We start from the raw sequence: 21463 nt of genomic DNA on the forward strand, positions 1-21463 counted from the left end.
ATTTTATAAATTTTTAACTACAAAATAATTATTCAATTTTAAATTTGATAAATTTTCTCAACATTTTAACTTCAAATGCTTATAAAAAAAATGTGTGCCTATGTATTTTTAATATTTTACAATTACTATTGTAACAATATATCAGGAGCCTTGCATTAAATTTATACACTTTTTTACCAAACAAATAAAATTTTATTGATATTTATAGAAAAAAAAACGAATAAAATTGAAAACTGAAAAGTCCTAAACAGTTCAAACTAATCAACATATTTTGAAAATTATTTTTCGATTTTGTCGAAAACCGATTTAGCGTAAAAATTCCTGGTTTTCCATAATTTTCATCTTGTTTTTCTTGGCGCTTTTTAAAACTATTTGGAATTTTAAATTTTGACCTCCCCAATGCACCATCTAGATTCACTGTCTCATGGAACAAGGTACTATTCAATAAAATAAAAGCATTTTTACTGCTCCAAATAGTGGTGTCACACAAAAAAAAAAAAAATAATAAAAAACACATCATTGCAAAATCAATACATTCATAGCTCCGCTCAAAATCTAAAAATCTATAAAATACAAAACACGTTTTTAGTTATTATAAGTTCAATTTTGGACAGAACTAGGTACCTATCTAATTAATTGAAAAATATAATTTTCAATTATTTTGTTGTAATGAAAAAATATTATTTTTGTGGATATCTCTTTGAAATATTTTAAGTACCTATTTGTATAATTATATGATCATATTTTATAAAGAAAATTACATTTTCAAATACAAAGTTTTAGGAAAAAATGTTATCCAACCTACTGTTTTACAAATAGACACTTTAATGGCATTCAAATACAATCATAAAATATATTTACTTAGAAATATAGGTTGACCAACTGAAAGCTAAGAATCATTTTTCAAATAGGTACTATCATTTTATATCATCGAAATAAAATTTAACACATCTGTTACAAGCTTACACTCACCTAATTTACATTTTATGTACAGCATAGCAGAACCCACTTGCCAATCCTTTTTATTTATTTATTTTTATGAGCAATGTCGTTAAAGGTTAAACCACAAATATAAAAAAAAAATTTTAAATATAAAAATTGTACCATCCATATATTTTATATTTTACAATTATACTATTATAAATTATATTCATATCCTTGGTTGACCATCATTGTCATGGGTGGTTCCTTTAACAATTTCTCCTTTAATTGTTTGATCAAATACTTTATTATCAATATTTCCCTGTTTAATGTTTAATACTCATCACATTTAATAAGTGGAATTGATAACACTCTAGTATCGTGCATTATATCATAAAACCTAAAAGAAAATGTCAAAAAATGAATTTTTGATTAATAGGTTACTAATTTATAAACTAGATACTATACACACATTTAATAATACATAAATTATCAAAAAAACTAGTTTTATAAAATAAAATGTTTTCAAAATGTAGGTCCTAATTATATTTTGTGTAATACAATGCTACGCTAATAATATAATGTATTAGCTCACTTGGAATTTATCGCAGATTCATCAAATGTTGTTCTTAACGAACGGTCTGATTCATTAACAATTTTTTGATTATCAATATTTCCCTGTTTAACATTTGTATTAGATACTTGATGATCACATCTAATAAGTGGAATTGATAACTCTCTACATCTGCGTATCATATCATAAAATCTAAAAGAAAGTGTCAAAAAATTAATTTTTAATTAATAGGTTACTAATTTATAAATTAGATATTTTACAAAAATTTAGTAACACATAAATTATCAAAAAAACAAGTTTTATAAAATAAAATGCTTTCAAAATGTAGGTTCAAATTACATTTTGTGTAATAGAATGCTACACTTATAATATAATGTATTAGCTCACTTGGAATTTATGGCAGATTCTTCAAATGTTGTTCTCAATGAACCGTCTGATTCATTGACAATTTTTTGCTTATCAATATTTTTCTGTTTAACATTTGTATTAGATACTTGATGATCACATCTAATAAGCGGAATTGATAACTCTCTACTTCTGCGTATCATAACATAAAACCTAAAAGAAAATGTCAAAAAATCATTTTTTGATTAATAGGTTACTAAATTATAAATTAGATACTAGACACAAATTAATATATAATATACACAAAAAAACTAGTTTTATAAAATAAAATGCTTTCAAAATGTAGGTCCAAATAACATTTTTTGTAATAAAATGCTACACTTATACCTATTATAATATGTATTAGCTCACTTGGAATTTATCCCAGAATCATCAGATGTTGTTCTTAACGGTTCCATGTTTAATTATATCCTCTCTATTGTTTTATTGTTTGTTTTTCTATTTGGTACTGTGAACATAAACCATTACAATTAGGTACCTATTATATCAAACCTGTCATTTGGTCATAAAAGGAGTTTGTAGGGTGTGAATTTCTACTTATTTTTTTTGTAAAACTTTGGACTACCATAAATAATGAAAACACTTATGTATTTAAAATTTAGTTAGTATCTAGTATTTTTTTTTTTTTTAAATACCACGTTCCAAAAATTTACCAACTTCCAAGGAAAAATTTGCAACGGGAATGAAGTATATTATTATTATAAAGGATAAAAGGATTACTAGTTCTTAATTACACATCTCATTCTACATTCACTAAGATTATTAATTTTTTCAAACCACACAACCTGAATATTTCATGTGTTTATCCCCAATTATTACATTTTTGATTTTGAAACATTAATTGCGATATGTTTCTCAATTCAAATCATAAACATTTTATCAGTGTCGGCTATCCTTAAAAATGTAGGTGTAGCTAAACATAAGAAGTAACCACCCACCCTCAACAATAATCATCCTCAAAATATCCCGTCTATTGAATAGTTTAATCAAAACTCGAATCAAAATGTGAAAAAAATAAAATCAGGATCCTCTCAATTTTACTAAATAAATGTTATAACATCATATTACCTCATGACTGTTTTCACCATAAGAACCTTGGAATTTTCAAATATTGTATACCTACATTAATTAATACCAAACATAGTTATATCTTGAACCAATATATAAAATTACATTCAACTAAACTTTAATATAATTATATATTATGTATTTTATGTATAATTTTATATTCTACAATTACAAATATAACATTAGATGAGCAAGTAGGTATCGCTCTGATGTACAGTAGGTTACGGGTGGGTCGCTGTAATGGATTGTGTTAAATTTAAATTCAATGATAAGTATCATTGTATAAGAAAAACAATTCTGAGCAAAGACGGTCAGTCAGCCTATGATATTACTAAGTATATTAATTATTGATGATATAATTGTGAATAAAGTAATTTATATATAACCTATTTTCGTTCAACCTTTTTTTAAATTTTCAATTGTTAGCTATAAAAGTTGAACATTTTATAAATTTTTAACTACAAAATAATTATTATTTTGTCAAAATTTGAACTTAAAATAATTATTCAAAAACATTGTGCTTATGTATTTTTAATGTTTTCCAACAGCTATTGTAACAATATATCAGGGGCCTTGTATTAAATTGTCACGCTTTTTGGCTAAACAAATACAAATTTATTGATATTTGTAGGAAAAAAACTAAAACAATTAAAATTTGAAATTGTTCGTAAATAGCTCAAAATGAATCAAATATTTTTCATATTTTTATGCTGTTCATAGGGTTTTAAAATTTCATAAAATTTATTTTATTGAAATATTTCATTTCCATAAAAAATAAAATAAAATGTTTATTATATCTAAAAGTTTATAGTCACCAACTTCCAAGTGAACATTTTTAAGAGTTGGTTTAGTGTATGTAACAAAAAAAATATGAAACATATTTACATGTAATTTATAATTTGTTTAACAAATCTATAATAAATTTAAACATTGCCTTTTAACTCTTAAGTTACAAACTCATAAACCAAGTCAACATCATAACATATTGTTGAGAGCCATGGCGATTGCAATTGCATATTATATTATATTTACTACATTATAATTATATTATATTATATTATATTATATTAGCAATGTATAGACATAAACCACTCTTAATAGCCGTGAATCGTGACCTTTTACAATATACAAAATACGATCTAAGTATTATATAAAAGAGCACCTTTACATCACTCAGCCACATACACACACATATACGACTTTTGTACAGTTTATAATTACTGAAAATACCCTATTATCTCATTCACTATTGAAATTGACTTCAACTTAATGGTTTTAAATAATTTAAACCTTTATCTTTTCGCTGATCGCTGAAGGTCCGCATACAACATAATGTTTTAAAACTCATATAAAAAATGTTTTTACTCTCAAAATAATGCCAGAAATATTTTTCAGAACTACATACATATAGAATATACAAATATGAGATAATAAATCAACAAAAATAATATGTTTTTCTTTATTTCTAAGTGTGTAATCATTAATCAATTGATGTGATCAACTGGGTGCCAAATTTGAGAGGCAGGACAAATTGAAAATTCCTCCTAATTTATTAAGATATATTTAACAGTACCTATTGTTGATTGTAAGTAATGTTTTGGCGCAGACAACATATTAATCAATTATTGAAAAACATTACTATCTACAACATGGACCTATAAATATCTATATACCTAAATATTTATACATCTATGGTCTGCACTTTGCAGTTAGGTATTTGACCTTTTTATTCTTTTCATTATTATTAAAAATAATAATTTTTGGTGGCATTTAAATAATCAATTTCAGTTCCATCTAAAATTAAAATTATTAAGATATATTAAGCACATCCATTTGCGTATTAATGTTTAAGCTGATAAGAAACACAAATTAAATTGCCGTTTCTTACCACTATGCCTATGAGCTGCGCATTTATGTACAAACGGGTATTAAAACTGCGATTTCAAAATCAAAAATATGATGATAGGGGATAAACACATGAAATATTCAGGTTGTGAGGTTTGAAAAAATTTCATAATCTTAGTATTGTTGTACCTATGTTAATGATAGGTAGGCACATCAATGGTATAACCCTTCGCTTCGAAACGGTCTGAGGCGAATAGTCTGCGACAATACGTCCGGGTTCGTCCTATTTTGTATACCAACTATAAGCTATTGATATAATGATATGAGATACATTTAGGTATTACAACTTACAAGGTAGGTACTTGGGCACTGCTCGTTCACGCTGGATAATTTATTGGCCGATATTATTGCCACAATACAATCTCCAACGTTTATTATATCCAAAAGGCAAAACGTAAGTACGCTACAGAATTAAGTAAAATTATCTTTTTTCTTTAATAATACCGACGACGGCCGAATGCAAAATATCGCGATGACAGGATGTCTTATTAAAACTCACGGACGTACATGAAGCACTACAAAGTACAAACTTCAACAAGTTAGGTCGCTTTATCACGGAACATACAGAACGAGTGGATGGAACCATAGACCTATTAACTATGGACAGCGCTTAGAGAGAGAAGTCAGGATACGATATAGTCGAGTGAGAAAAGAGACAAAGTAGCAAAATGTATACACACGTCCTATGCGGGCTTTATGCGGTGCTCCTTCACTACTTAATGTTTTTTCTCTCTCAGTTATATGGTTATATGATCGCCCGGCATTGTAGGCAGGGTGGAGTGGAATGCGCTGTCCATTAGTTTATAGGTCTATGGATGGAACTCACAGAGTGATAAGAATACGAACGCATACGACAAGATAGCCGGGGAACCACTGCTCCGCGAGAGCGCGCAGCAAACGGCGATCGGGGCCGACGAGAGTACCTGTTGTCAGAACGTAATCACTATAGCATCAAAATACTACTGTTTATCATTTACAGCATTTGCTAGCATTGCTAGCATAAATTGTCGTTGTTATGAGTCGTTGTATTATCGGTGTCACTGTTGTTGTTAATTTTGTTGTTGTTGTTGTTGTTGTTGTTGTTGTTGTTGTCGCTGTTACCCTCCGAAACGATAATTATTGAGCTTAATTCATATCGACCAGGAGTACATGCGCCGAATGTCGTGCCGCTACCCGGCGATCGTCGGCGGCCGACTCGCCGTCAGAAAATTACGGCTTCGGCTAAGCCCCTAGTACCCAATACATTTTAAAACCACAGAGTAACCACAAAGTTGGCCCATATTGCCGGGTTCTCATGGCTCCGTGGGCCGTGGCCCGGACGAGTAATAATGATTATTGTCAATATCAGACAGTGCGTGGCCTTGACATACCCGCGGCGATTGATCGAACCATTGACCTATTATAAATTTATAATATTTATAATAGGTCAATGGATCGAACACAATAATATTATAGACGACTGATCACGACATGGTCGGCGGGTGTGCGGGGTGATAACTCCAAAATATGTTTCAGTTCAATACTTCAATCGTTCCCATTATCGACAAGTGACAAGACCGACATTTTATCTACATCGCAAACAGGTAATCTTCCATACCGGACATATTATTTGATAACAAATACGAAATACAACTAACCACCTATACGAGCGACGTATATTTATCATGTTTTGTGTTCATTTTTGTTATGCTTATGACATTTTTCTTTATGAACTCAGTGTCATCGAAATATGTTTCACGAGTTTCAGGTAGCTGTTAGACTGTGTAGGTTAGGTTATGTATACTCAGATACCGCTCCATGGAATTCATACCATTATTTAGTCCAGTTCCTACTCCAGTCTAATGAAATCGATGAACCATGATTTCCAAATAAGAAATTTTAGTATATCGATACTTATCGGATCAATTTTAACCGTTCAAGAAGTTACACGTGCAGTATACTAGCGGCACATACACTGACCTGTATCGGACTCGGGGTTCGATGTGAGACGGTAGTCGGTACGTATCAAATTTTTCTTCTCGAAAATGTCGATTATTTCGATTTTTTTCACTTGTTATTTTCTCATAGGTGCTCCGGCAACATATTCATTGTCGTCTGTTGTCGATAACTGTTTCTATTGTCCTCTTCATGTTTGTGTGTGAAATGTACCTACCTATATGTAAGCCACTTGTTTTCACAAAAAACACTTGTCGTCCTGTGACTTTGTGAGTATCGTTCTCCAAACAGACCTGTACTATTTTCTAATTATATGTTTTTTTCTAGGATGTACATCATCACCAGCTATACTGATCACTTGTAATACTTGTTTGTGCTAGCGTGCTGTGATTGAATGAACGTTTCTGTTTTGAGAATTCGACGTTGTCAAACATGCTATTTAAATTGTATAATTTATATTAAAATTATTTGACAACAGAACACAAAGGACCATAAAGCACCTAGGCCACACTAAGGTACGTGGTGCAACACAAACAATTATTATACACTTCAGCCAAAGAGGCTAGCATCATTAGTCTAATATTTATTGTATTGTTATACTATACAGCCCAGTGCTATACATATTGTCATTACATTGTTCAGTTAAAATTGCGTAACTGTATGAAATTGCGTTATATCATTGTCAGGTATCATTATTTCTAGTATTAAAACAAATACAGTCCACTTACTTATTTATCTAACCTAAATTGTTATATTAATTTAATTAGTGTAACCAGTAAGTTTCAATTCAGAAAAACAGGCAAGCCTATAATATTATTATTGTAGGCACCTGTTGTATCAATATTTACGTTTAACATTTACAATATAAATGATTCATCTATCAAGCAATACTTGTGTAGAAGATTTAGAATTATACTCATTTATAGATATGATAATTATAACACGTTTTAATAATTATTCAAATTAATCAATAATATTAAATGTAAAGTAATTTATTATAATATTATCACAACAAAAACGCAGAGATATTTAATCACTATAAATATGTGAATAAATGTTAAAAGTAAATTAAATCAAAGAACTTCTTTTTCGTGTTGTCTATTAGGGAAGTTGAACATTTTATAGTCTGTTATGTTAGTATTGCTACAATTTACAACACAACCCATCTTTTGACTACTTTTTTTTTATTGGTAATCATTTTTATTCAAACAATACCACTTGAAAGAATAAAATGAAACAAATATAAATTTACGAGTTATACCTACTATTATTATGTGTAACGATAAACAATTATTCAGTCAGAATTAACATAATTATCTAACCAAACCTATCATACACATTTAATTTATTAATATAATTTAGTTTGTAATTGGTTGACTATGGGGTGCCCTATTTCATAGTTCGCACGGTGTCTAAGACTCCTAAACGCACTTCATCTAAGATATAATGTAAAAGTAATAAACACAATGATATAATTTAATAATGCTATTAAAGCAATGACATTCTCAAAAATATGCTGTAAGCGAATTTCAAATATTTGACCAATATATTGCAGCTTAACTTCATAAACTCTCTATAAAAGTAACACTTGAGCTACAAGTATTCAAAATATGACAAACTCTCAACTTCAGGATATGAACACTATTAATTTATTATGGCTTACTATCAAGTCAAAATTCTCATTATTTTAATAATAAAATGTTCTTCTTGTTTTAGGCAATTTTGGTAGAGCTGTGAAGAAAATATGTAAGATTGAAAAGTTCAGAGCTGATCTTTCATCATCGGCCGAAGAAATAAAATCTAAAAAATAATAAAAAAAATGTCATATTCTAGTTTAGATCCTGGCGAATATTTAATTCATTATTTTCGCTTTTGTTTTATATCAAAAGGACGTTGCACAGATATTTATTATCTCCGTCTTACAAGTGCGTAACATACCAACTGTACGCTCAGCAGATCACGTTAAGCTCTGTTAATTTAAAAATTTGAGTAAATTTACCTATAATGAAACTTGATGGTAAAGATATCTGTGTTTGTGTGTGGGGTTTTTTTTTTTTTTACAATAGTTCAGTTTTTAAGTGAGTTGTAATCATTTTTAATTTACGCTATATTATATACGCAAAACTTGCTAAACAATTGAACAATCGTAAAAAACACAGATAATATTCTTACCATCCAGTTTAAAAATAGGTCGATTCACTCTAATTTATAAACTAACGGAGCTAAACTTAATCTGCTGAGCGTAAATTTGGTATGTTACGCATTTGTAAGATGGTGACAACAAATTCCTGTATAGCCCCTCTTAAGTATAATATATTTAAGTCAGTATAGGATTTATGTGAGGTACACTTTTTTTTTCGTTAACATAATACAACGCACACATTAAGAAAATGACCAGTTTGATGGCTGAAATTTGTTTTTCCTATATTATCTGGTCGTGCTCTTAAAATGCACAAATTATATTGCTCATAAACATTAGACATTGGTTGGTATCGATTAAAAATAAATCCGCATTCTTATGTTGAGATTTCACCTCTTTGTATCATTAATTTAATAGTTGTATTTGTTAATGGTAAAACATTAAAAATAAATTTTCATGTATCTATAATATTTTAAAACATTTATGATTTTCAATTAAATTCTTTTGACAAATAAAAAATATACAAGATTGATGAATTACTTAATAGCAATGAATTAATATAATCAATAAATGAAAAATTTGATTTTGTTGTTTAAAGATATCAAGACATTTCTACCACACAAACTCTTATGGATTTGAGTATATTACATATTATGTGATATTAATAGTAGATTACCGATCCAAACCTTGGAAAACAATTGATTCAGACATATCTTTCAGAACCAGTTTGTAAGTAATATATTTAGTAATATAAATTTACCTGTGTATTATTATTAAAGTAGTTACATTTTCACTGAAATAAGTTCTCCATAGATCATCAGTCAGTGGAACGTCAATTGAATTAAATATTTGAAAGAAGAATGGCTCTGACATTTACTCCTAAAATATTATGTCAGTTTTCATATTATGGCCGTGAGAAGAAGGACATTAATTTGAAAAATAGATTGGTAATAAAATAATATTTGGTGTGAAACATATTACAGCTGTAATTTTTATTTTTATATTATTTTTAATTAAGTTATTGTTTTTACTTTTTAGTAAAAACTATAATATTTTACTAATTTCTTCAATATTTTTAATAGTTTTTTAACGTAAATATAATTAATTTTATATATAATTTTAATCAAATTATTTATTATTTAAAAACTGAATTTATAGAATTGTATTACATTTTATTACTTTATTATGTACTTCATATGTCTATGACTTATCTATAAACTAATGGACAGCGCTAGAGAGAGTGTTTTGTGTCCTTACAATATTTTAGGATGACAAATTATATAGGTATCATCACAGCATTTTGATACGCATCCTCCGCTCTTTACTTCGCCTATATCGTAGTCCTCCATTTCTTATTGGCTGTCAATCATATACATAAATAATATATAGCATAGAACAACTTCAACCAATGAGAAGTAGAGAACTACGATATAGGCCGGAGGTGAAGAAGATGCGTATGTACTGCGCAAAAGTAGTACAACTGTGATGATGTCTATATAATTTGTCATGATTTTAGGGCTCAGTTTTACAATTTATGTAACTGGTTTAATTGATTTAACTGGTAGTTTTTCCGTTCTTAGTATTCTAGATTTAATTTATACCGAATGTAACATGATAATATTGCACTTAAAAATAGTTTTAAGTGATACAGCACTATTTGTGTTACAATGTTTATAAATTATTTGTTGAATTGAAATTTTAAAATGTACATATTTGAATATACCAAATAGGAATTAATGTTTGTTAATTAAAGATAATATTTTTGTTAATATATTATTTAATATTGTATTTTAGGTAATAAATTCAACTGTAAGCACAATTAAAATATCACAGGAAACCTACCTCAACACACCGAGTTCAACACCGAATCTGGTAAGTATTAAAATCCATAGTTCTAAGAAATTTTGTATTTTAATGTTTAATTTTACACCGAATTTTCTAGATTTTGAACTAAAACTAGTGAAGAAGTAAAAATTGTGAAGTACCAATACAGCTTATGTCCAGAAAATTACTAGTTTGTCATCCAAAACTTATTTTTTCCCAAATTAATTGGTCATGCACTAAATATACAAAATGCATAAGTACTCATAAACATTGAACAAATGGTTAGTATAATAATACAAAAATACATCCACATAGTTCTGTTGAGATTTCACCTATTGGTATCATTCATTTAATATTTTGTTAATAGTAAAACACTAAGAGGCTGTTAGCACAATATTTGTTTTCTCTCTCAGACCCACGCGTAACATAGAACGAACACTAAAATATTTTTTTATTCTTTTTGAGTAACCTTGGTGTAAAATCGACTATTATAAAAATTATAGAGCATAATATTTTGTGAGTATGACTTATCGATTTTATATTTTATTGTTATTTGACACTGTATTCAGCTTTCAAAATAAAAACAAATTATGTTTAAATTGTTTTGAGACAATATTTAGACAAATCGATATGAAATACCCTCAAAAATGTTATTCTCCATCGTTTTTCTAATGAGTGATTTTATTTTTAGATTACTTAAAAAAATAAAAAAATTATTCTGCATAAATGCATTTTGTCTTTGTTGCGTCCGAAAGGGAAAACAAATAGTGCGCTGACATCCTCTTAACAATAAATTCTCACGTGTCTATAATATTTTAAAACATTTATGATTTTCAATTAAATTTATTTAGCATATGAAAAACATACAAGATTGATAAATTACTTAATAGCAATGAAACATGATCTATAATTGAAAAATTAGATTTAGTTGTTCAAAGATAACAAGAAAGTTCTACCACACAAACTCTTATGGAATTGAGTATATTACATATTATGTGATATTAATAATAGATTTCCGATCCAAACCTTGGAAAACAATTTATTCTGACATATTTTTCAGAACCAGTTTGTAAGTAATATATTTAGTTATATAAATTTACCTGTGTATTAATAATAAAGAAGTTACATTTTCACTGAAACAAGTTCTCCATAGATCATCAGTCAGTGGAACGTCAATTGAATTAAATATTTGAAAGAAGAATGGCTTTGACATTTACTCCTAAAATATTATGTCAGTTTTCATATTATGGCCGTGAGAAGAAGGACATTAATTTGAAAAATAGATTGGTAATAAAATAATATTTGGTGTGAAACATATATTACAGCTGTAATTTTTATTTTTATATTATTTTTAATTAAGTTATTGTTTTTACTTTTAAAACTATAATATTTTACTAATTTCTTCAATATTTTTAATAGTATTTTAACGTAAATATAATTAATTTTATATATAATTTTAATTAAATTATTCATTAATTAAAAACTGAATTTATAGAATTGTATTACATTTTATTACTTTATTATGTACTTCATATGTCTATGACTTATGAGACATAGACCTATAAACTAATGGACAGCGCTAGAGAGAGAAGTCAGGGGTACGATATAGAATTAGCAAGAAAAGAAACAAAGTAGTAAAAATATGTATCTATACAGTTCCTTATGTGGGCTCCTTCACTACATTATAATCTTTCTCTTTCAGTTATGTGGTTATATGATCGTCTAGCATTGATGGCAGGGTGGAGTGCAATGTGCTGTCCATTAGTTTATAGGTCTATGATATGAGACTAGATCTTCATTTAAAATGTTTTACGCTGTATAATTTTCTATTGGGTGGATACTACCCATGCATTTGTCGTCTACGTCTTACACTCGTACAACATGCATATTTTTGTTCACTAGTTTCAATAGTGTGCTGTTAGTTTTGATATTAGAATGAATTGACCTATCAAACTTTTAGGTAAGAACATTATCTGTGCTCACGTGTTGGCTTTTTTCAGCATTTTAATTTTCAATTGAGATGAGCATTTTTTTTGTTTTTGATATTTCACATACCCATTTATTGCATTTATATGCTTAAGCACAGATAATTTTCTTAGCTAACAGTTTGAATTAGGTCAATTCATTCTATTATATCAAAGCTAACAGCACACTATTGAAACTAATAAACCAAAATTTGCTATGTCATACGTTTGTAAGGCGGAGACAACCAATGCATGGATAGTGTCTTCTTAACTGTAATATATTTTAGTATATCAAATATAACAGTAATAATTATCTTAAACTCTTGCCTTAATTGTATTTTTTTTTTGTCTTATAATATTATTATATACTATTCCACTATTGTATATATAATTATATTTTGTTTCCATTAAATTATATAAATTGCATTAAGTAGGTCGTCAAAAACTGTGAGCTACTCGTATTTGTCAATGATTTTAAATTTTGAACTTCTAACGCTTATAAAAATTGAATTTGAATTTCCGGTAGAGATTTTTTTTATAAAATTAGACAAATTTATGATGAATCTTGTACTTCATTTAAAAATCTTAGATTTAAAAAGAAAAATTTTTACGAATTATCAACTCAAAATAATTTGCTAAAAGACCAAGATGCGACTATACCTATAATGTCGAGTTAATTGGTATTATTTGGTATGGGTAATACCTATAATATGTAATAGATGAATTTCATGAATGATTATTAATTATTTTGTATAGTCTTCTCCGTGATGTCTATACCTATAGTAGAATACTGCGCGAATTATAATATTATTATTATTAGTGTAAGTTGTCCTCTGACCGAGTTGCGTAACGTTGCAAAATCATGTTTTGTATATTTCCAATAATGCGTGGGTCACTATACCAGCTCTTCTTTTTTTCTTTTTTTTTTTGAAAAACTGACTCGTGACGAAATCCTAAGTATAGACGGTCGTCTGCTCTTGCATTTGGCGAATTGAAATTTTAAAACGATTATATTATCGCAGATGACGTGACGTAAACTAACTTATTATTGAAAAGATAAATAACGCTATCAAAAAAAAAAAATAATAATAATAATAAAAACCCGAAAATAACATATGTATCATTATTATACTTGTCTTGTTCATAATCGAAATTTCATAATAGGTAGTCGTCGCCGACATCGTGTGGTCCCCACAAAGACCGTGGGTGCACATCTCGGGCTCTGGAATCCAACCTCGGTGTGCCACGAAAACACGTTTGAACATCGTTAATGGAATGTTTTCGAATAAATATATATTGTGTTATCTGTTAGTTGATGATGTTGGTGCAGGGTCAGACTTGGCTGCGACGAAAACGTTTTCAAAAAAATACGATTTTAAGTACACGCCGATATGCCATAAAAGCCCACCCCGTCCCACTCAACATCACCGACAACAATATTGTATTATTTTTACTATTATTATTATTATTTATTCATATCGCTTGACCCATCATCTACGATGGGCACATACAACCCACCAAAGACGATATAATAATATTTTGTGCATACTAGGTCATTCATCTAAAAGTGTACCTATTATGCAGTATGCACCTCAATTTCTCGAGAAGTTTTAATGTTTTTGAAAATATTTTTTTTAGATAATTTATAATCATTGCAAACATAACATTTTTGAAAAAATATAATATTTTACTATTTTAATTTTTGTTGTTTTTAACTTTTTATAAGATGACAGACGTTTTAATTTCATATTCTGAAGCAGAATACTAATATAAGTATTAGGATTATCGCAATAGGTATATAAAAATTGGATTTTAAATGAACTGCAGTTAGTTAGTTAGGAATGTTTAAAGTTTGGATGAACTGATTAACTGGTCAACGTTTTACGGGATACCTTAACCTAAATAAATAAATATTATGGACAATTTCCTCTCATAAAAACTTTAAATACTTATAATAGTAATAGCTTATAGCTATGTGAACTATTCGTTCAAAATTTGATTTTTAATTTTTATATATTACCTTTTTAAGTTCTCTGAGGAATATTCTGCTTAGAAATCAAAATGTATGCTGTTATTCAAAATAGTAAAATCTTATAAAAATCAAGAACAATAAAAACTATTGTAAAAAATGAAATTTTCTTCAAAAATGTTATATAACTTTGAAATTTTAATATTATATATCTATCAAAAAGCATTTCCAAAACCGTTATTACTAATAAATTATTACTTTTCGAGAAAATTATTGTTAATCTTTAAAAATATAATAACCCGACGGCCGACACCCTGTCATGCGTACACTATACCGGCAGTATAATAATATTATATACCTATAGGTACATTCTAAATACCTATACCTATACTTTGTGAATAATATATAAGTCATATCACTTTTAAAACTACATAATAGCTGGTATCAACTTTAATGATAATATTTTTATGCGCGAATGGTGTACCTAATTTGTGATTTTAAACTCATCTGGCTCAGCAGCAGTGTTGTATACCTATAATACCTATACCTATTATACGTTATCCTCCAACCACTTTCACTGTAACTATGCGCCGAGCAAATTAAATACATTACACTACATTACTCATTCCCATATTATATTGATATATTATCATTAGGGCTCGGATGTTTATGCACTTAAAACTACTGTAATATGCATGCATTTATGCACTAAAAAATTACGATATATGCAATCAAAATATGCTCTAAAAATAAAAAAAATATGTATTTTAAGCGAATAAAAACATTAAAATATGCACAACATTTTTTTATTATAATTTATGAAACAAAAATATTATATTATTATTTTTATTACCTAGAAGTATTTTTTAGATTCTGAGTAGAACGATGAATGTATTGATTTTACAATGATGTGTGTTTTTTTTTTAATTTTTAATTTTTTTAAAATTTTTTTTTGTGTCTGTCATCACCTTTTAGGACAGTAAAAGTACTTGGATTTTCTTCAACAGTACCTTTTCTGATAGGAAAGCGTGAATCTAGTTGGTACTTTGGGGGGTCAAAAGTAAAATTTTTCGATTGAGTTAATAATTCGTAAAAATTTTTCTTTTTAGAACTAAGATTTTAAAATGTAATACAAGATTCCTTATAGGTTAATCTACCTTTATCAAAAAAAAAAATGTCTATAAGAAACTCAAATTAAATTTTTATGAGCGTTTGAAATTTATATTTTTACAACATTTGATATTCACTCGATTTCTTACGTAACGATTTTCTTATTTTATTGTAATTAAAAAACGAATGACTGTAGATACTTGAAAATTTCACTGAATGTTTATATTAGAATTTTCTATACACAATAAAAATTTGAAAATAACTTGACTCTTTTTGAGCTGCTTACGGACATTGTCATTTTTCAATTTTTTTATTTTTTTTTTCTATAAATATCAATAAAATTTATTAAATGTGATGAGTATTAAACATTAAACAGGGAAATATTGATAATAAAGTATTTGATCAAACATTAAAGGAGAAATTGTTAAAGAAACCGCCCATGACAATGATGGTCAACCAAGGATATGAATATAATTTATAATAGTATAATTGTAAAATATAAAATATATGGATGGTACAATTTTTATATTTAAAATTTTTTTTTATATTTGTGGTTTAACCTTTAACGACATTGCTCATAAAAATAAATAAATAAAAAGGATTGGCAAGTGGGTTCTGCTATGCTGTACATAAAATGTAAATTAGGTGAGTGTAAGCTTGTAACAGATCATTTTGCAATGATGTGTTTTTTATTATTTTTATTTTTTTTTTGTGTGGCACCACTATTTGGAGCAGTAAAAATACTTTTATTTTATTGAATAGTACCTTGTTCCATGAGACAATGAATCTAGTTGGTGCATTGGGGAGGTCAAAATTTAAAATTCCAAATAGTTTTAAAAAGCGCCAGGAAAAACAAGATGAAAATTATGGAAAACCAGGAATTTTTACGCTACATCGGTTTTCGACAAAATCGAAAAATAATTTTCAAAATATGTTGATTAGTTTGAACTGTTTAGGACTTTTCAGTTTTCAATTTTATTCGTTTTTTTTTCTATAAATATCAATAAAATTTTATTTGTTTGGTAAAAATGCGTGAAAATTTAATGCAAGGCTCCTGATATATTGTTACAATAGCAATTATAAAATATTCAAAATACATAGGCACACATTTTTTTTATAAGCATTTGAAGTTGAAATTTTGACAAAATTTATCAAATTTAAAATTGAATAATTATTTTGTAGTTAAAAATTTATAAAATGTTCAACTTTTATATCTAAGGATTGAAAATTTAAAACAAGATTTCACGTAAATATTTAATCCTGTTACCAAAAATTCTAAGAAATACATAAGCACAGTTTATTTTTATAGTCATTTTAAGTTCAAATTTGGGCGAAATTACATATTAAAAAACCTGGAATAACTATTTTAGTTATTTTGTTGTGATTGTATAATATTACTTGTGGGTACTTGAAACTTCTAAAGTATACTATTATATATCTATGATAGTACCACGGTTTGTTGTTGATGTATAACGCGTTACCTAATGGATATTGTGATATTATTAATTTGGAATTTATTATTGATACCTATTATAGGTCAATTTTTTTTTAATACTATAGATAAGTAGACCTATAATAGGTATGTCTAATACCTAGACTGACAAACCGTCTCCGCTCAGAATCGTTTTTCGTATACAGTGATATTATATCATTGAATTCAAATTTAATACTATCCATTATACAGTGACCCACTTGTAATCTACTGTACAGCAGAGCGACATCCACGTACCCACCTTTTTTATTATTTATTTACTACAATTTAAAATACATTTTTAAATTTAGATAGCTTTTTGTTTACTTTAATTTACATTATTTTATTATTGCTATATGCCTATATAAGTTATCTAATAAAGTACCGTAGTTCCGAATCAACACGGTAATAGTCGATTATAAATATTTATATTTTACGTCAATACGTGGTAGATTGTACTTACCACCTATAAAACTTTTATATACAAATTGTGGAATTAATTGTGTAGTTCCTTAATTAAAATAGTTTTTTTTTTAAAAATGTACCTACTGAAATAAGCCTTTTTTTTGAAATCCCAAAATATGCAATTAAAATACAAAATCCTTAAATATGCAAAAACATGCAAAGTATTATTCAATTCAGTAGAACATGAGTTAAATTAGTATCCAGGTTAGCAATAAATTGGACAAATAGACAAAAATATGCAATTTCATGAACATCCGAACCCTAATTATCATATTATGTTTTATCGTCGTCTTACATATTATTATAATAATTATTATTATTAAATTACGTATTTTATGTTATAATATTTAACACAAATTTAACAATAACTCGCCGACTTCATAATATCATCACATAGCTACAACGTACCTGCACAAAACGAGACGCCTACAATCATGCAACTTATAATCAAAGGTGGGCGTTAACTAGTTAAAAAGTTAAAGTTAATTTAAAAATTAATTTTTTTATAACTTTTTAATTTAACTAGTTAGTTTATTTTCTAATCAACTTATGAACTTAACTAGTTTAATTTACAGTTGAAATAACTTAGATTTTCTCAGTTGATTTAAAACAAATCCATCAAGTTAAAATCATTTTGAAATTGTTCGTTAATATTAAAATTACATATGAAGGTCATGTACCTACTCATCTTCTCGGATTATGACATTCAATTGCTATACTATATAAAAAAATATATTTGTTAAATTATTAATTTGAGATGAGTATAGTTTAAATTAATAAATAATAGTAAAGTAAAAGTAAAAGGGTATACTATACGCAGTGTACATTATGGTAAAAATTCAATAAAATTGTTTTTTATAATTTATAAATTTGAAACTAAAAAGACACATTCACTCTTTATGTGATTTACATACTATAATTAAAAAAAATAGATTAATATTTTTTTTAACCGAGTTAATATTATTTTCTATATTAACTTTTAACTTATCGAGTTAAATTTATAATTTGTTAACTGTTAACTTTTAACTTATGTGTCCTCTTAAATTAAGTTAATTATTTTCATTGACTTGCCCCCCACCTTTACTATAATATAATCATAGGCGTGCGCACGGGATATGCAGCGTAGGTGTGCGCTTGCATAGGTACCTACCCTGCGGACAGACGCTTGTTTTAGGGGGAAATAGTCTGAGACAACACTGCAGGACTCTCAGTTCCTAATTTCGACTGGTGGTATATAATATAGCGATATGGACTTGTTTTTAAATTTACTATGGGCGGTTCCCAATAATTTGAGGTTTTTTAATAACGCCGCGTAACCTTTGTTGTTGGAAAAAAAATAGCTATAATAGTTTGGGATATACCATTATAGGTTTATGATGCATTGATGCCTCATAGACCATTGATATGCACGGGCAGCATTGCGGCATAGAACCAACCTGAGTAGACAGTGCCGCAATTAGGATTCTTGGGGTCCCGGACAAAGTTAATGTATAGGGGCCCTGTGGCAGTGGCGCAAAATAGGAAAATGGCTCAAGCCCCAACACAATTTTCTTAAAATTATAATTTATAGGTACATACTTTTAAGAATGGTATACTATTATATTTTGAGGGGGCTGAGCCCCCCCCCTATTTGCGCCACTGCCCTGTGGTCTAACGTCTATGTATATGTTACGGGCAAAGTAGGAAACCTGGGCATTGTTATACAATGTCCGGGCACTATGTACAATGCTCGAACATTTTGGGCAATGTAAGAATGACCGTTTTAATACTCAATTTTTTCATACCTTGGCCGGGCATTGTACGAGATTGCCCGGGCAAAGTGTATCCCGCCCGGATTCATGTGGGCAAAGTGAATTGATTACTGCACAGTGCACACATTTATGTCGAATGATATTTTATGCTTAACAATAACACTAAAAAACCATTCTTACACATTTTATTCGTTTGATACCACGACTTACTAGATTATCTTATTGTATGGCGTACGCACTGTACGCGATGACGACTGCCGATAATACGAACTGATCCGTAATTTCAAACACAAAGTGATCACATAGTTACATCACATAATTGCAAACAGTATAGGTTATCTAGATAATATTTAATTATCTAATCATAAAACCACTACCTATTCGAAATCGAATGATTATATTGCCACGACGTAGTCTGCCATTACTACTGTATTATTACTTATATTGTAATACTAAATCGTGGTAAATGCCAAAAAAAAATTGGGTCCACCTTGGTAACTCAAATTATAATAGGTTGTTTATGTGTGTACAAAATAAAAGTAATATAATGGGTATCTTTATGGTAACTTTTTAGTAGTAAATAGGTAGTTAAGTAAATAATATAATTCATCTTGTTCATGTCAAACCACCTTTGGATAAAAATATGAATTTTTCTGTTATGAGGTTCCATACTTGATAATAGATTTAAAAATTATTAAAAGGCAAGTAATATCTGAAGCGTTTATTTCAAGTTCTTATATGATTATTAAAAAATGTTTTATTTATTTGTAATATATTCAATATTGTATAGTGCGTAAATCTAAATGGGCACCGTATACAAAGCCCGGACAATGTTAACTTATTCCAACTTTGCCCTCGAAAAACGGGCATTGTGCACAGTGACCGGGCACTGTGCACAATGCCCAATTTTCTACTTTGCCCGTAACATATATAATATTTAAATATTTTAAAAATTTTAAAAAGCCTAAAAATATAATGCGAAGGGACACTACCCAGTGACCATTTTTTATCCGTACCTATGACTTTACAGTGATCAGTAGCTAGCACTAAAATATAAGTGACCATTTGTAGATAAATAGGGGCCCCGTTCTTCGACAGCAAATTAGATAGCATGATAAATTATAAAAAGGTGGGTAAGTGGATTTCGCTCTGCTGTACAGTAGGTTACAAGTGGGTCACTGTATAATGGATGGTATTAAATTTGAATTCAATGATATAATATCATTGTATAAGAAAAACGATTCTGAGCGGAGACGGTATGTTAGTCTAGGTATAAGACATAATATTATATTAGGTACCTATAATAAATTCCAAATTAATCATATCATAATATTTATTAGGTACTTATAACGCGTTATACATCAACAAAAAACCGTGGTACTATCATAGATATATAATAGTATACTTTAGAAGTTTCAAGTACCCACGAATAATATTATACAATCACAACAAAATAACTAAAATAGTTATCCTAGGTTTTTAATATGTAATTTCGTCCAAATTTGTACTTAAAATGACTATAAAAATAAACTGCGTAAATGTATTTTTTAGATTTTTTGGTAACAGAATTAATTACTTACGTGGAATCTTGTTTTAAATTTTCAATTCTTAGATACAAAAATTGAACATTTTATAAATTTTTAACTACAAAATAATTTTTCAAATTAAAATTTGATAAATTTTGTCAAAATTTGATCTTTAAATGCTTATAAAAAAAAATTGTGCCTATGTATTTTTAATATTTTTCAACTGATATTGTAACAATATATCAGGAGCTTTGTATTAAATTTATACACTTTTTGGCCCAACAGATAAAACTTTATTGATATTTATAGAAAAAAAAAACTAAAAAAATTGAAAACTTACAATGTCCGTAAACAGCTCAAAAAGAGTCAAATTATTTTAAAAATTTTATCGTATATATAAAATGCTAATATAAACATTCAGTGAAATTTTCAAGT

The 21463-nt window shown here is 27.9% G+C and overlaps 1 protein-coding gene and 2 long non-coding RNA genes across 3 annotated transcripts; 2 read left to right on the top strand and 1 right to left on the bottom strand.

Annotated features, from left to right (window-relative positions):
- Positions 1-936: 936 nt before the first annotated feature.
- Positions 937-5502, bottom strand: LOC100160723. The gene is made up of 5 exons (XM_001942660.5): positions 5165-5502; positions 2252-2348; positions 1883-2053; positions 1517-1687; positions 937-1321 (listed from the first exon to the last, which is right to left on the bottom strand). The coding sequence occupies exons 2-5, from the start codon at positions 2296-2298 to the stop codon at positions 1255-1257; spliced, it is 456 nt and encodes a 151-aa protein (XP_001942695.1). The 5' UTR covers positions 2299-2348; positions 5165-5502; the 3' UTR covers positions 937-1254.
- A 1029-nt stretch (positions 5503-6531) lies between these two features.
- Positions 6532-8730, top strand: LOC115033408. Its single transcript, XR_003838736.1, has 4 exons — positions 6532-6870; positions 6941-7077; positions 7136-7323; positions 8525-8730. It is a non-coding gene; the product is annotated as an uncharacterized LOC115033408 (long non-coding RNA).
- Positions 8731-9491: 761 nt separating this feature from the next.
- LOC107883865 lies at positions 9492-12091 on the top strand. The gene is made up of 6 exons (XR_003838737.1): positions 9492-9677; positions 9762-9895; positions 10743-10820; positions 10891-11053; positions 11624-11841; positions 11926-12091. It is a non-coding gene; the product is annotated as an uncharacterized LOC107883865 (long non-coding RNA).
- Positions 12092-21463: the final 9372 nt, after the last annotated feature.

The sequence above is a fragment of the Acyrthosiphon pisum genome, chromosome X (assembly GCF_005508785.2).
Source record: "Acyrthosiphon pisum isolate AL4f chromosome X, pea_aphid_22Mar2018_4r6ur, whole genome shotgun sequence".
NCBI lineage: Eukaryota > Metazoa > Arthropoda > Insecta > Hemiptera > Aphididae > Acyrthosiphon > Acyrthosiphon pisum.